The 12,468-nt window shown below is 49.6% G+C and overlaps 1 protein-coding gene across 4 annotated transcripts in view; it reads right to left on the bottom strand.

Annotated features, from left to right (window-relative positions):
- PDE4A (phosphodiesterase 4A) overlaps positions 1 to 12,468 on the bottom strand; it is a 44,304-nt gene that overhangs the window by 15,407 nt on the left and 16,429 nt on the right. For all 4 annotated transcript variants that reach the window (XM_007460665.1, XM_007460664.1, XM_007460667.1 and 1 more), the window contains one exon: positions 669 to 860. In XM_007460665.1, coding sequence (XP_007460727.1) covers positions 669 to 860 — 192 coding nt within the window. The remainder of the gene's footprint in view (positions 1 to 668; positions 861 to 12,468) is intronic.

Raw genomic sequence — 12,468 nt, 5'->3', positions numbered from 1 at the left:
GGGCGCAGAGACAAAAGGAGGGCGATGAACACACCATAGGAGCTGGGCTTGGGGAGACCAGCGGCGGGGAGGGGGCGGAGGGCCGGAAGGAGCCGCGGGAGGTGAGATGGATGCCTCCAATGGGTAGGGGCAGGGCTGAAGGACTGGGTGAGAGGGAAGGGGGCTGAAGAGATCAGGAGTGCTCACACCTTCACAGGTGGTCATGATAAGGGGGGCTGGCTTTGGGAAGCCCGGAGTAGGGGAGGAAGAGGGGGTCAGCCAAGGTGGACACACTGGAAGCAAGTGGTGGCCAGGAGGGGCTCCCTTCTTGCTGGAGAGACAGGATGAGGTGGGCCAGGTCCCCAAAAACCAAGGGGTAGGAGTGGGCTTGGGCAGGTTGGGTAGGCGGGGACTATATGGACTTGAGTCTGGGCTGGGCCTGAGGGAGGGGTTCAGCGTGGCTGGGCAGGGGGCAGAGATAGGGTGGGCGCTCATATGCCACTGGGTGGACATGCTACAGAGGGACTGAACCCTCGACGGGGGATAAGGGTGCTGTTTACTTTTCACTAGGGAGGACGGGTGTGCAGGTGGACGGGGACTTGGGCAGTGTCCCCCTCCTTGCTGGGAAGTGCAGCTTGTGCTGGGGCCAGGCCTGGAAGAGCTGGCGGGTAGGGATCGGGGGTGCTCACGCCTCGCTGGTGACCGACGAGTTCCGGGACATGGTCTTGGGTGACATGTCATAGTCGCTGTCTGAGCGGTAAAGAAAGGATTCTCGGCGCTGGCTGGTGGCCGCCCCAGCGTGTAACACGAGTCCCGGGCTCGCCTGCGAGTCCAGGGGGCTGCGGCCTGGCGATGGCGTCGGCCCATTCTCTGCCTCCAAGCTGCAAGGGGCGGGCAGGAAGAGGGGTCGGGGGGCTGAGATGGCATTGGGGGGTGGGTCAAGAGGAATAAGGGGACCAAGGAAATTCCTGGCAGAGAGACAGGTACCCCAAAAGAGATGGGAGACAGGAAATGACAGAGATCAGTGACTGAGTGCCTTTGTGGGCCAGGTCCTGTTGCAGTAGCTGGAGACACAGCAGGGACCAAGACAGACCATGATCTGCCCTCACAGAGATGACACGGGGAGGGCTAGACTATCAAAAGGTTAACCTAGCAGCAACGCACACCCCAAAAGTCGTGGGGTCTTCCTTGGCTCTGTTTTTCCTTTGCACCTCAAATCAACCAAATTTGTTCAGAATCTGTCCGCTTTGCACCCCTTCCTCGGCCAGCCCCACCTTATCACTTGCCTGGACCAGTACATTCGCCTTTGCCCTGGTCCCCAGATCCTGTCTTTGCCCCTCAGTCTGCTCTCCTACAGCGGCCAGAGGGAGCCTGTGAACACCTGAGTCAGGTCACATCGCTCCTCTTCTCAGAACCTTCTATGGCTCCCAGCTCACTCAAAGCAAAAGCGAAAGTCCTCGCTGTGCCCACAGACGCTGCCCCACGACCTCCCAGTCTACCCCTCACGTACTCTGCTCCAGCCATAATGGCCGCCTTACTGTTCCTTAACATTCCAGATACATTCCTGCCTCGGGGCCTTTGCAACATCCCTTGCCCAGATCTCCATTGGCGCCTCCTTCACCTCCTTCAGGCCCCTTCTCAAATGTTTCCTCCTCAGGAAGGCCTCTCCTGACCAACCCATCTAAAATGTCAACCCCTGCCCTTACATTTCACATTTCCCTTCCTTAAAATAAATACTACTTACCTGACACATTCTATATTTTATTCTTCAGTGTTTGCCTTCCCTTCTAGAACTAAGCTCTGCAGGGCAAGGACTTTTGTCTGCTTTGTTCGCTACTGTATACTCTAGGCCAAGAACATGGCCTGGCACGCAGTGGATGCCCAATAGATGTCTATCGCATGAATCAATGTATGAGTGAATGAATGAATATACGGACTGCCATGCAGAGAATTAAAATGAGGTGGGTAGGGCTTCCCTGGTGGCGCAGTGGTTGAGAGTCCGCCTGCTGATGCAGGGGACACGGGTTAGTGCCCCGGTCTGGGAGGATCCCACATGCCACAGAGCGGCTGGGCCCGTGAGCCATGGCCACTGAGCCTGCACATCCGGAGCCTGTGCTCTGCAGCGGGAGAGGCCACAGCAGTGAGAAGCCCGTGTACCACAAAAAAAAAGAAAAATGAGGTGGGTGACTGGAGAGGTGATTTTAGCTGATATGGTTGAGACAGGCCTCTCTGAGGAAGTGATATCTGCAGGATATCTTTCAGGAGCAGGTCCTGAAAGATGAGAAGGTGTAGGCCACAGGTCAGGAGGTAGGAGAAAGTACTCCAGGGTGAGGAAACAGCAAGTGCAAAGGCCCGCTGGCAGGATTTGGTTTTTGTTGGAGGACCAGCAAGGAAACTGGTGTGGCTTGAGCAGAAATACAGACAGATGACATAGAGACAGGACACAGCCTGGTGGCACTGGCAAGACAGACCCTCAGGATGAGTCCGGGAAAAGCTGGCCACTTCCCGGCTGTGTAACTTGAGGGAAAGATGGAATTTCAGTTTCCTCATCTACAAAATGGGGACAAGCACCATTTGCCTCAGGCCATCCAGGTGACCAGTGTCAACATAGGCAAAACGCTCAGAATGGTGCCTAACAAAGAGCTCAGAAAACACTGGCAACTATAAGTCTATCAGCCCCATATATGCCACCTGGGGAGTGAACTCAGCAAGGCAATCAGTATGAAGATTTGAGGATGACAGTGGGGAGCTGTGTGCCTGTGACGTGCTGTGTGACTTCAAGAAGGTCACTGCCTCCTCTGGTCTGTTACTCTTAAAGTCAAGGGGTTAGTAGACTGGTCAGCCGACTTCAGGCAATGCTCTGGTGGGTACAAGGGGGTAGGGGGGAGAAATAGAACCCTCCCTCCCTTTCTGGTCCTACTACTGAATGTCAGCCTAAGATTCTATTTGAATGTTCCCTCTGCCAAGAAATAAATCTGAAATCTCCTAGGCCAGGACAGTGATATCAACTTCCATGTATTGGGCCTTTTTTCTGGGCCAGTCCTGGGGTGAGGGAATGGGGAAGGACGTCATTGCCTCCATTTTACAGATGAAGAAACTAAGGTTCAGAGAGGAGAATGACTGGCTCTGCGTCACACAGCAAGGTCATGGTGGGGTCAGAATTCAAACCAAAGTCTTATGATTCCTCTGACCAAAATGTTAACTGCTGCCCTCTGCCGACTTGACCCCCATCAGAGCACATTCCTCCCATTAGAGCAAATGTTTCCAGGGGTCAGGCGGCCAACATAAAAAGCAGAGTGGAGCTGGGGACCCTGACCAACCAGATGTTCCAATTTTAGTAAAGAAACCAGAAATTTTAAATAGTCAAAAATTCCAACTTCTTTTAAAAACAAACTTCAAAAAACGTTTTAACAACATTGAAAACTGCTCTGCAAAAGACACTGTCAAGAGAATAAAAAGACAAGCTATAGACTGGGAGAAAATATCTGACAAAGGACTTGTAGCCAGCGTACATGATGAACTCTGAAAACTCAGTAATAAGAAGACAAATAACTCAGTGAAAAAATGAGCAAAAGTATGGTCAGTTCACCAAAGAAGATATACAGATGGCAAATCAGCACAGGAAACATCATTTCTCCTTAGGGAAATGCAAATTAAAACCATGGACTCTCACTTCACACCTACTAGGATGCTAAACAAACGAAAACTGACAACGATGTCAAGTGGTGATAAGGATTCAGAGCAACTGGAACTCCCATTCATTGCTGATGGGAATGCAAAGTGGTACAGTCACTCTGGAAGACAGTTGGTCAGCTTCTTGTGAAATTAAACACACGCTTATTGTACAAGCCAACAAATCCACTCCTATATATTTACCCAAGATAAATAAAAACATACTTCTACTCAAAAACCTGCTGACTGATGTTTATAGCAGTTCTGTTCATAGTCACCAAAAACTAGAAACAACCAAATCAAGTGTGCATCCACTGGTGAATGGATAAACTGTAGCAGATCCATGCCATGGAATACTATTCAGCAATTTCAAAAACACGAACACGAACTACAGATCTTCCTTGACTTATGAAAGGGTTATATCCTGATAAACCCACCATAAATTGAAAATATCAATAGCTGAAAACGCATTTAATACACCTAAACTACCTACATCACAGTGTAGCCTAGCCTACCTGAAACGTGCTCAGAACACTTACATTAGCCTACGGTTGGGCAAAATAATCTAACACGAAGTGTATTTTATAATAAAGTGCCGAATACCTCATGTAATATATGGAGTACTGTACTGAAACTGAAAAACAGAGTGGTTGTATGGGTCTAGAACGGTTGTAAGTGTATCACTCGTTTACCCTCATGATTGCGTGGCTGGCTGGGGCTGGCTGGGAGCTGCGGCTTGCTGCCGCTGCCCAGGATCACAAGAGAGAATCAGACCACATGTTACTAACCCAGGAAAATATCAAAATTTGAGGTACGGTTTCTACTGAATGCGTATTGCTTTTACATCATTATGAAGTTGAAAAATCATAAGTCGAACTTTCATAAGTCGGGGACCATAAGTACTGTGAAAGAATAAATATATATATTTGGTCTCAGCCTTGGTTTCCTGGCACACAGTTCCTAAAACGCTGGAAATCTCCACAGTAATAGGTATCTTTTTGTATGCTAACGAGATGACGGACTGCTAGGGACTCCTGGACAGCTGCTGGATGGGGGCTGGTTGCCAGGAGAGCCAACCATGTGATTAGAGAGGCTGGACCAGTTCAGGGACCAGGACTGGAGGTTGAGTTAATCACCAGTGGAATGGCCAGTGGTTTAGTCAATCATGGGTACATAATGAAGCCACCATCAAAATCCCTGAATGACACGGTTTGGAGAGCTGTTGGGTTGCTGAACATATCAAGGTGCTGGGAAGGTGGCACACCTGGGGAAGCTCCAAGTCCCTCCCCCAATTCCTTTTTCTATGCATCGCTTCCATCTGGCTGTTCCTGAGTTGTATCTTTTAAAATAAACCAGGAGGGGCTTCCCTGGTGGCACAGTAGTTGAGAGTCCACCTGCCGATGCAGGGGACACGGGTTCGTGCCCCGGTCCGGGAAGATCCCACATGCCGCGGAGCGGCTGGGCCCGTGAGCCATGGCCGCTGAGCCTGCGCATCCGAAGCCTGTGCTCCGCAACGGGAGAGACCACAGCAGTGAGAGGCCCGCGTGCCGCAAAAAATAAATAAATAAAATAAAATAAACCAGGAGGGGAATACAAAAAATAAATTTTTAAAAATTAAAAAAAAACCCCAGCAATCTAGTAAGTAAACTGGTTTCCTGAGTTCTGTGAACCGTTCTAGCAAATTATCGAACCAGAGGAGGGGGTTGTAGGTACCTCTGATTTATAGCTGGTCGCCCAAAAGCACAGGTGACAACCTGGATTTGAGACTGACATCTGAAGTGGGGGAGGTCTTGTGGGACTGAGCCCTTAACCTGTGGGATCTGCATGAACTCCAGTTAGTGTCAGAATTGAATTAAACTGTAGTTCACCCAGTTAATGTCCATAGAGTATTGGAGAATGGGTTGGTGTGGGGAAAAAACCAAACACATTTTGTGTCAGAAGTTTTCTGCAAAAGTAGAAAGAAACAGTTTCCTTTTTAACTACTCAAACACAGAATAATTTGGATTACTCTCAAATGAATTTTGCTAAGAGAAAGAAACCAGTGGTGGGGATTACATATGTCAAAACTCATACAACTGGGGCTTCCCTGGTGGCGCAGTGGTTGAGAGTCTGCCTGCCGAAGCAGGGGACACGGGTTCGTGCCCCAGTCCGGGAAGATCCCACATGCCGCGGAGCAGCTGGGCCCGTGAACCATGGCCGTTGAGCCTGAGCGTCTGGAGCCTGTGCTCTGCAATGGGAGAGGCCACAACAGTGAGAGGCCCACATACCGCAAAAAAAAAAAAAAAAAAAAACCTCATACAACTAATAAATGAATGTAGCCAAGTTGCAGGATATAAAATCAACACACAAAAGTCAGTTGCTTTTCTATGCCCTTAACAATGAACAAACTAAAAAGGATATTATGAAAACAATTCCACTTACCATAGCATCAGAATGATTAAGATACTTAGGAATAAACTTAACCAAGGAGGCAAAACCTCTGTATACTCAAAACTACAAAATGTTGCTGAAAGAAATTAAAAACACAAATAAATGGAAAGACATACCATATTCATGGACTGGAAGACTTAATAATGTCAAGATGTCCATACTACCCAAAGCAATCTACAGATTCAATGCCATCCCTATCAAAATCGCAACAATGTTCAGGACTTCCCGGGTGATGCAGTGGTTAAGAATCCACCTGCCAATGCAGGGGACACAGGTTCGATCTCTGGTCCGGGAAGATCCCACATGCTGCAGAGCAGCTAAGGCCATGCACCACAACTACTGAGCCCTAGTGCCACAACTACTGAAGCCCATGCACCTAGAGCCCGTGCTCCACAACGAGAAGCCACCACAGTAAGAAGCCCGCACACCACAATGAAGAGTAGCCGCCACTTGCTGCAACTGAAGAAAGCCCGCGTGCAGCAACGAAGACCCAATGCAGCCAATAAATAAATAAATAAATGAAAAAAAAATTAAAAAATCCCAACGATGTTCTTTGTAGAAAAAAAAAAATCCATCCTAGCATTCATATGGAATCTCAAGGAACCTGAAGAGCCAAAACAACCTTGGAAAAGAAGAACAAAGTTGGGGGACTCACACTTCCTGATTTCAAAACTTATTACAAAGCACAGTAATCAAAACAGTGTGGTACTGTATAAGACAGATGTATAGACCAATGGAATAGAATACAGAGCCCAGAAATAAACCCTCACATACATGTGGTCAAATCATTTTCAACAAGGGAGACAAGACCATTCAATGGAGAAAGGACAGTCTTTTTAACAAATGGTGCTAGGAAAACTGGTTAACCTCTTACAAAAGAATGAAGTTGGAACCTTACCTTACGCCATATACAAAAATTAACCCCAACTACATCAAAGACCTAAACATAAGGGCTAAAACTATAAAACTCTTAGAAGCTTCATGACATTGGATTTGGCAGTGATTTCTTGGATATGACATCAAAAGTACAGGCAACAGAAGAATAAATTGGAGTTCATCAAAGTTAAAAACCTTTGTGCATCAAAAGACACTACTCAGGGGCTTCCCTAGTGGTGCAGTGGTTAAGAATCCGCCTGCCACTGCAGGGGACACAGGTTCGAGCCCTGGTCCGGGAAGATCCCACATGCCTCGGAGCAACTAAGCCCGTGCACCACAACTACTGAGCCCGCGTGCCACAACTACTGAAGCCCTCACACCTAGAGCCCGTGCTCCGCAACAAGAGAAGCCACCGCAACGAGAATCCCTTGCACCGCAATGAGAAGCCCTTGCGCCGCAAACAAGAGTAGCCCCTGCTCACCGCAACTAGAGAAAGCTGGTGTGCAGCAATGAAAACCCAACGCAGCCAAAAAAAAAAAAAGAAAGAAAGAATAAATAAATTAAAAAAAATAAAAAGACACTATTCAGGGAGTGAAAAGGCAATCCACAGAATGGGAAAACATTTTTTTTTTTTTGCGGTATGCGGGCCTCTCACTGTTGTGGCCTCTCCCGTTGCGGAGCACAGGCTCCGGACGCGCAGGCTCAGCAGCCATGGCTCACGGGCCTAGCCGCTCCGCGGCATGTGGGATCTTCCCGGACCGGGACACGAACCCGTGTCCCCCGCATCGGCAGGCAGACTCTCAACCACTGAGCCACCAGGGAAGCCCCAGGAGAACTTTTTTAAAATAGTTTTTTGTTTGTTTGCTTGTTTTTGCCCGCACCACGGGGCATGCAGGATCTTAGTTCCCCGACCAGGGATTGAACCTGCGCACCATGCAGTGGAAGCGTGGAGTCTTAACCACTGGACCACCAGGGAAGTCCCGGGAGAACGTTTTTGCAAATCTCATATTTGACAAGGGATTAATGTTCTAGGCTATATAAAGAACTCCTAAAACTCAACAACAAGAACAACAACAAAACAAACAACCCAATTTAAAAGTGGGAGGGAATTCCCTGGTGGTCCAGTGGTTAGAACTCCGTGCTCTCACTGCTGAGGGCCCGGGTTTGATCCCTTGGTGGGGAACTATGATCCCACAAGCCACATGCGTGGCAAAAAAAAAAAAAAAGTGGGAAAAGCACTTAAATAAACATTTCTTCACAGAAGATATACAGATGGACAATAAACATGAGAAGATGCTCAACACCATTGGTCATCAGGGAAATGCAAATCAAAACCCCAATGAGAGGGACTTCCCTGATGGCTCAGTGGTTAAGAATTCGCCTGCCAGTGCAGGGGACACGGGTTCGATCCCTGGTCCGGGAAGATCCCACATGCCACGGAGCGGCTGGGCCCATGAGCCATGGCCACTGAGCCTGCGCGTCCGGAGCCTGTGCTCCGTAACGGGAGAGGCCACAACGGTGAGAGGCCCGCGTACAGCAAAAAAAAAAAAAAAAAAAAATCCCAATGAGATACCACTGCATACCCATCAGGATACCTATTATTTAAAAAAAAAAAAAAAAAGGCAAATAACAAGTGTTGGGGAGCACGTGGAGGAATCGGAATACTTGTGCGCTGCTGGTGGGAATACAAAATGGTGAAGCCAGTGCGGAAAAGTTTGGCAGCTCCTCAAAAACTTGAGTCAGAATTACCACGTGATCCAGCAAAGCTACTCCTCAGTATATACACCCCAAATAATTGAAAGGTAGGACTCAAACAGATACTTATACAACAATGTTCATAGCGGCATTATTTACAACAGCCAAAAGGTAGAAACAACTCAAATGCCCATTAATGGGTGAATAAAGAAAATGTGGTGTATATATATATATACGATGAAATATTACTCAGCCTTAAAAAGAAAGGAAATTCTGGCGCATGTTTCAACATGAATGAACCTTGAAAACATTACGCTAAATGAAATACGCCAGACACAAAAGGACAAATATTGTACAATTCCACTTACATGAGGTCCCTAGAGGAGTCAAATTCATAGAAACAGAAAGTAGAATGGTGGGTGCCAGGGGCTGAGGGAGTGGGAATGGGGAGTTAGTGTTTAATGGGGACAGAGTTTCAGCTTAGGAAGATGAAAAAATCCTGGAGATGGATGGTGGTGATGGTTGCACAACAATGTGGTTGTACGTAATGACTGAATTGTACACTCAAGTTAAAATGGTACATTTTATTATGCATATTTTACCACAATTAAAAAAAAAACCTTATGCAATATATACTAAAAAGGCTGAATTTGGGGAATTCCCTGGCAGTCCAGTGGTTAGGACTCTGCACTTACACTGCCAGGGCCCTGGTTTGATCCCTGGTCACAGAACTAAGATCCCACAAGCTGTGCAGCGCAGCCAAAAACAAGGTGAATTTTACTTTATGTTAATTTTTTAAATTAAAAAAAAAAAACACTCAGGGACTTCCCTGGTGGCACAATGGTTAAGAATCCGCTTGCCAATGCAGGGAACACGGGTTCGAGCCCTGGTCCGGGAAGACACCACATGCCATGGAGCAGCTAAGCCCGTGCGCCACAACTACTGAGCCTGCGCACCTAGAGCTTGTGCTCCATAACAAGAGAAGCCACCACAGTGAGAAGCCCCTGCAGTGCAATGAAGAGTTGCCCCCGCTCGCCGCAACTAGGGAGAAAGCCCGCACACAGCAACGAGGATCAAATGCAGCCAAAAAAAAAAAGCCACACTCAGGAATGAAAATACTCTTAGATCATGAGCTTGAGCCTTTGATGATAATGCCCATTTATTAAGCACCTGCTGTGTACTGGGTGCCAGGTTAGATCCTTTAAGCTTATAGTAATAATAATAAGATACTTATTCAGTATCTGCCGTGTGCCTGGCACTATCAAAGTGCTTTGTACACGTGAACCCAATGAGGTCTCCCACTAACTCTGTGAGTTGGGTTCTGTTAACGTCCTGGGTCAATGAGGAGGCGGAGGTGCAGAGAGGCAGTGAGGGGTTGGTGGCCTTGCTGCCTGAGAACCATGTCCTGTCTCCCAAGGCCCAGCCTGGGCGTTTTGGCTCTGCTGAGTACCCCTGTGGAGGGGAAAGGAACATAGTTCCATACTGAGGACCTCAACCCCGCTCCAGGAACTGAAGCCACAGTTCGTTGGGGGAAGGTGAGACCCAAGTCCAGAGGGCGCCTGACTAGCCTTGCGGGCAGATCCTGCAGCCCCAGGGGACTCAGCTCACGTAAGCAGGAGCCCAGAGGCTGGGATGGGAAGAAAAGGCTCCCTGGGGCCCTGCTGTTTGTGCTTCCAGGAGCGAATGTCCCCTGGGCTGTGGAAGGGCAGAGGAGAATCGGGCCTGTTGAACTGCAGCCTGAGTGTGTGTGTTTGTGTGTGTGTGTGTGTGTGTGTGTGTATGGGGGCGGGTCTCAGCTACCCCTCAGAACCAAACCCCAGAGCTGTGGGAACTCACCCCTCCCTGACCTGCCACTGCTCAGCGTGGCCAAAGTCAGGCTGGAGGCTGTTCCAGCAATGTCCCAATGGGACCTGAAGCCACAAATCAGAGTCAAGGGCAGCCGACAGGCCCTGACATCACAGCCACACACCCAGACACTTCATCACAAAGGAAACGACTTGCCCAAGACTCCCCTTTGGACAGGCTGACCACTTGATGGCATTCTCAGTTGAAGCTGCTACCTGCCTCCACCCCTCTGGGGCCCTGAGGCCTGCCCACCTGGGCTCCCAGAGCATCACATTGGGCCTCTGCAGGACTGTGCAGCCTAGGGGCAGATCCAGGCTTCAGAGAGTTCTGCTGCAGGGGCCGATGGGAAAGAAACAAGCAGGGGAGGGGGGTGGCCAGGAAAGGGGACACATCCCAGTTGGTAAAGATCATAACAATGAAAGTAGCCAGCTGCTACTGAATGTCACATGCTAGGCACTCTGCTATGCCTGGATGTGTACTAATGCCCTATTTTCCAGAGAAAGAAACTGAGGCACAAACAGGATGAGTAACTTGGCTAGTGGTAAAGCAAGGATTTGAACCAGGGCAGTCGGGCTACAAGGCTGCCCAGTAAATCACTGGGTGCCTGTCTCCCCCAGGCAGGCCTGGCATCTCCCTGGGCTCCCTGCCCCACTCCACCTGACTGCCTTGTAGGAGGTGCCAGGCAGGCTTCATGGAAACGCCTGGCATTTGCTTTGTGAAGGTCACACGGAGGTTGGGGGCGGGCGCTGGTGTGTGTCTGCCAGGAGGGCGCATGGTGCCAGGTGACACGGCAGTTTGTGGGGCTGGGTGTGCAAGGAGAGTCTGTGTGTGTGTGTGTGTGTGAGTCGGGGTGTGTGTGCATGCTCAGGAGCCCCTGTGTGCATATAGTTGTCTGTGTGGATTTGTACGTGTCTGTGTGTGAGTGGGGTCTGGGTGTTGGTGGTGCCTGTGTGAATCTGTGTATCTATGTCTGTGTCTGTGGTCTGTACGACCTTGGGAGAGGGTACCTGTGTGCTGCACATGGGCCCTGACTCCTCAGTGGGTATGAGGTATGAAAGCTGTGTGTGGCCATGTGCAGGAGGGAATCGGGCCTGGGTATGTGTTGCAGTGACAGTGTGTTCCTGGGGTCAGCGCAGTGTATGTGAGGCTGTGTGAGACCAGGGTTTCTGTGGTGTTTGTCACCATGGCCATGGGTCACCTGTGGGGTTCTCTTTTTGGCCCCGTCAGCCAGAAGACCCATGCCTAGCACAGTACACACCAAGTGATCTCGATTACCCTGTGTGTGGGTGTGTCTGTGTTTGTGTCTTGTGTAGCTGCATATGTGGAGTGCGTGTATCCATGTGGGAGAGCATGTGCATGTCTGGGTGTCTGAAGGGGTTGGTGCAGGGGAGTAGGTACAAGGCTAGAGCACCCTGAGAATTCTGAGAACCTAAAGACCACTTCTCTGCCTCAGTGCTGTCCAGCTGATTCTAAATACCCCCCAGGAGTTCCAGCAGGAACCTCCTCCCCACCCCCACCCCAGCTTGGTTTTCATCCTGGCAGCCCCAGCAAGGAAGAAGGGAGGGTAAGGCTGGAGGCACTGAGCAGAGCAGGGCCGGAGGGACGTGGCTTGAGGCCAGTAGCCCGGGAGTGGAGCCTGGGTGATGCAGGACACCCATATTTGCTGCTACGGTGAATGCCAGAAGCCCAGATTTGGGGCACAAAGAGGGTTAAGGAATCCCATCTTGGGTAAGCAGGAAGGGGGCAGGACTCAGCACCCATTCTGGGGGGCACCACCTGCAGGAAGCCCTAGGCAGCAACCAGACAGTTTAGGGCCAGGGAAGGGGGTGAGGCTCCAGACCAGAGAGGCCCTGTAAACCACTTTGGGGACTCCCCGCAAGGCAGATTGCTCACCCACCCTACACACACACACACACACACACACACACACACACACACACACACACACACACACACACACACACACACACA

The sequence above is a fragment of the Lipotes vexillifer genome, unplaced genomic scaffold (assembly GCF_000442215.2).
Source record: "Lipotes vexillifer unplaced genomic scaffold, Lipotes_vexillifer_v1.1 scaffold1011, whole genome shotgun sequence".
Taxonomy (NCBI): Eukaryota; Metazoa; Chordata; class Mammalia; order Artiodactyla; family Lipotidae; genus Lipotes; species Lipotes vexillifer.
This window is presented reverse-complemented; position numbering and strand designations above follow the sequence as displayed.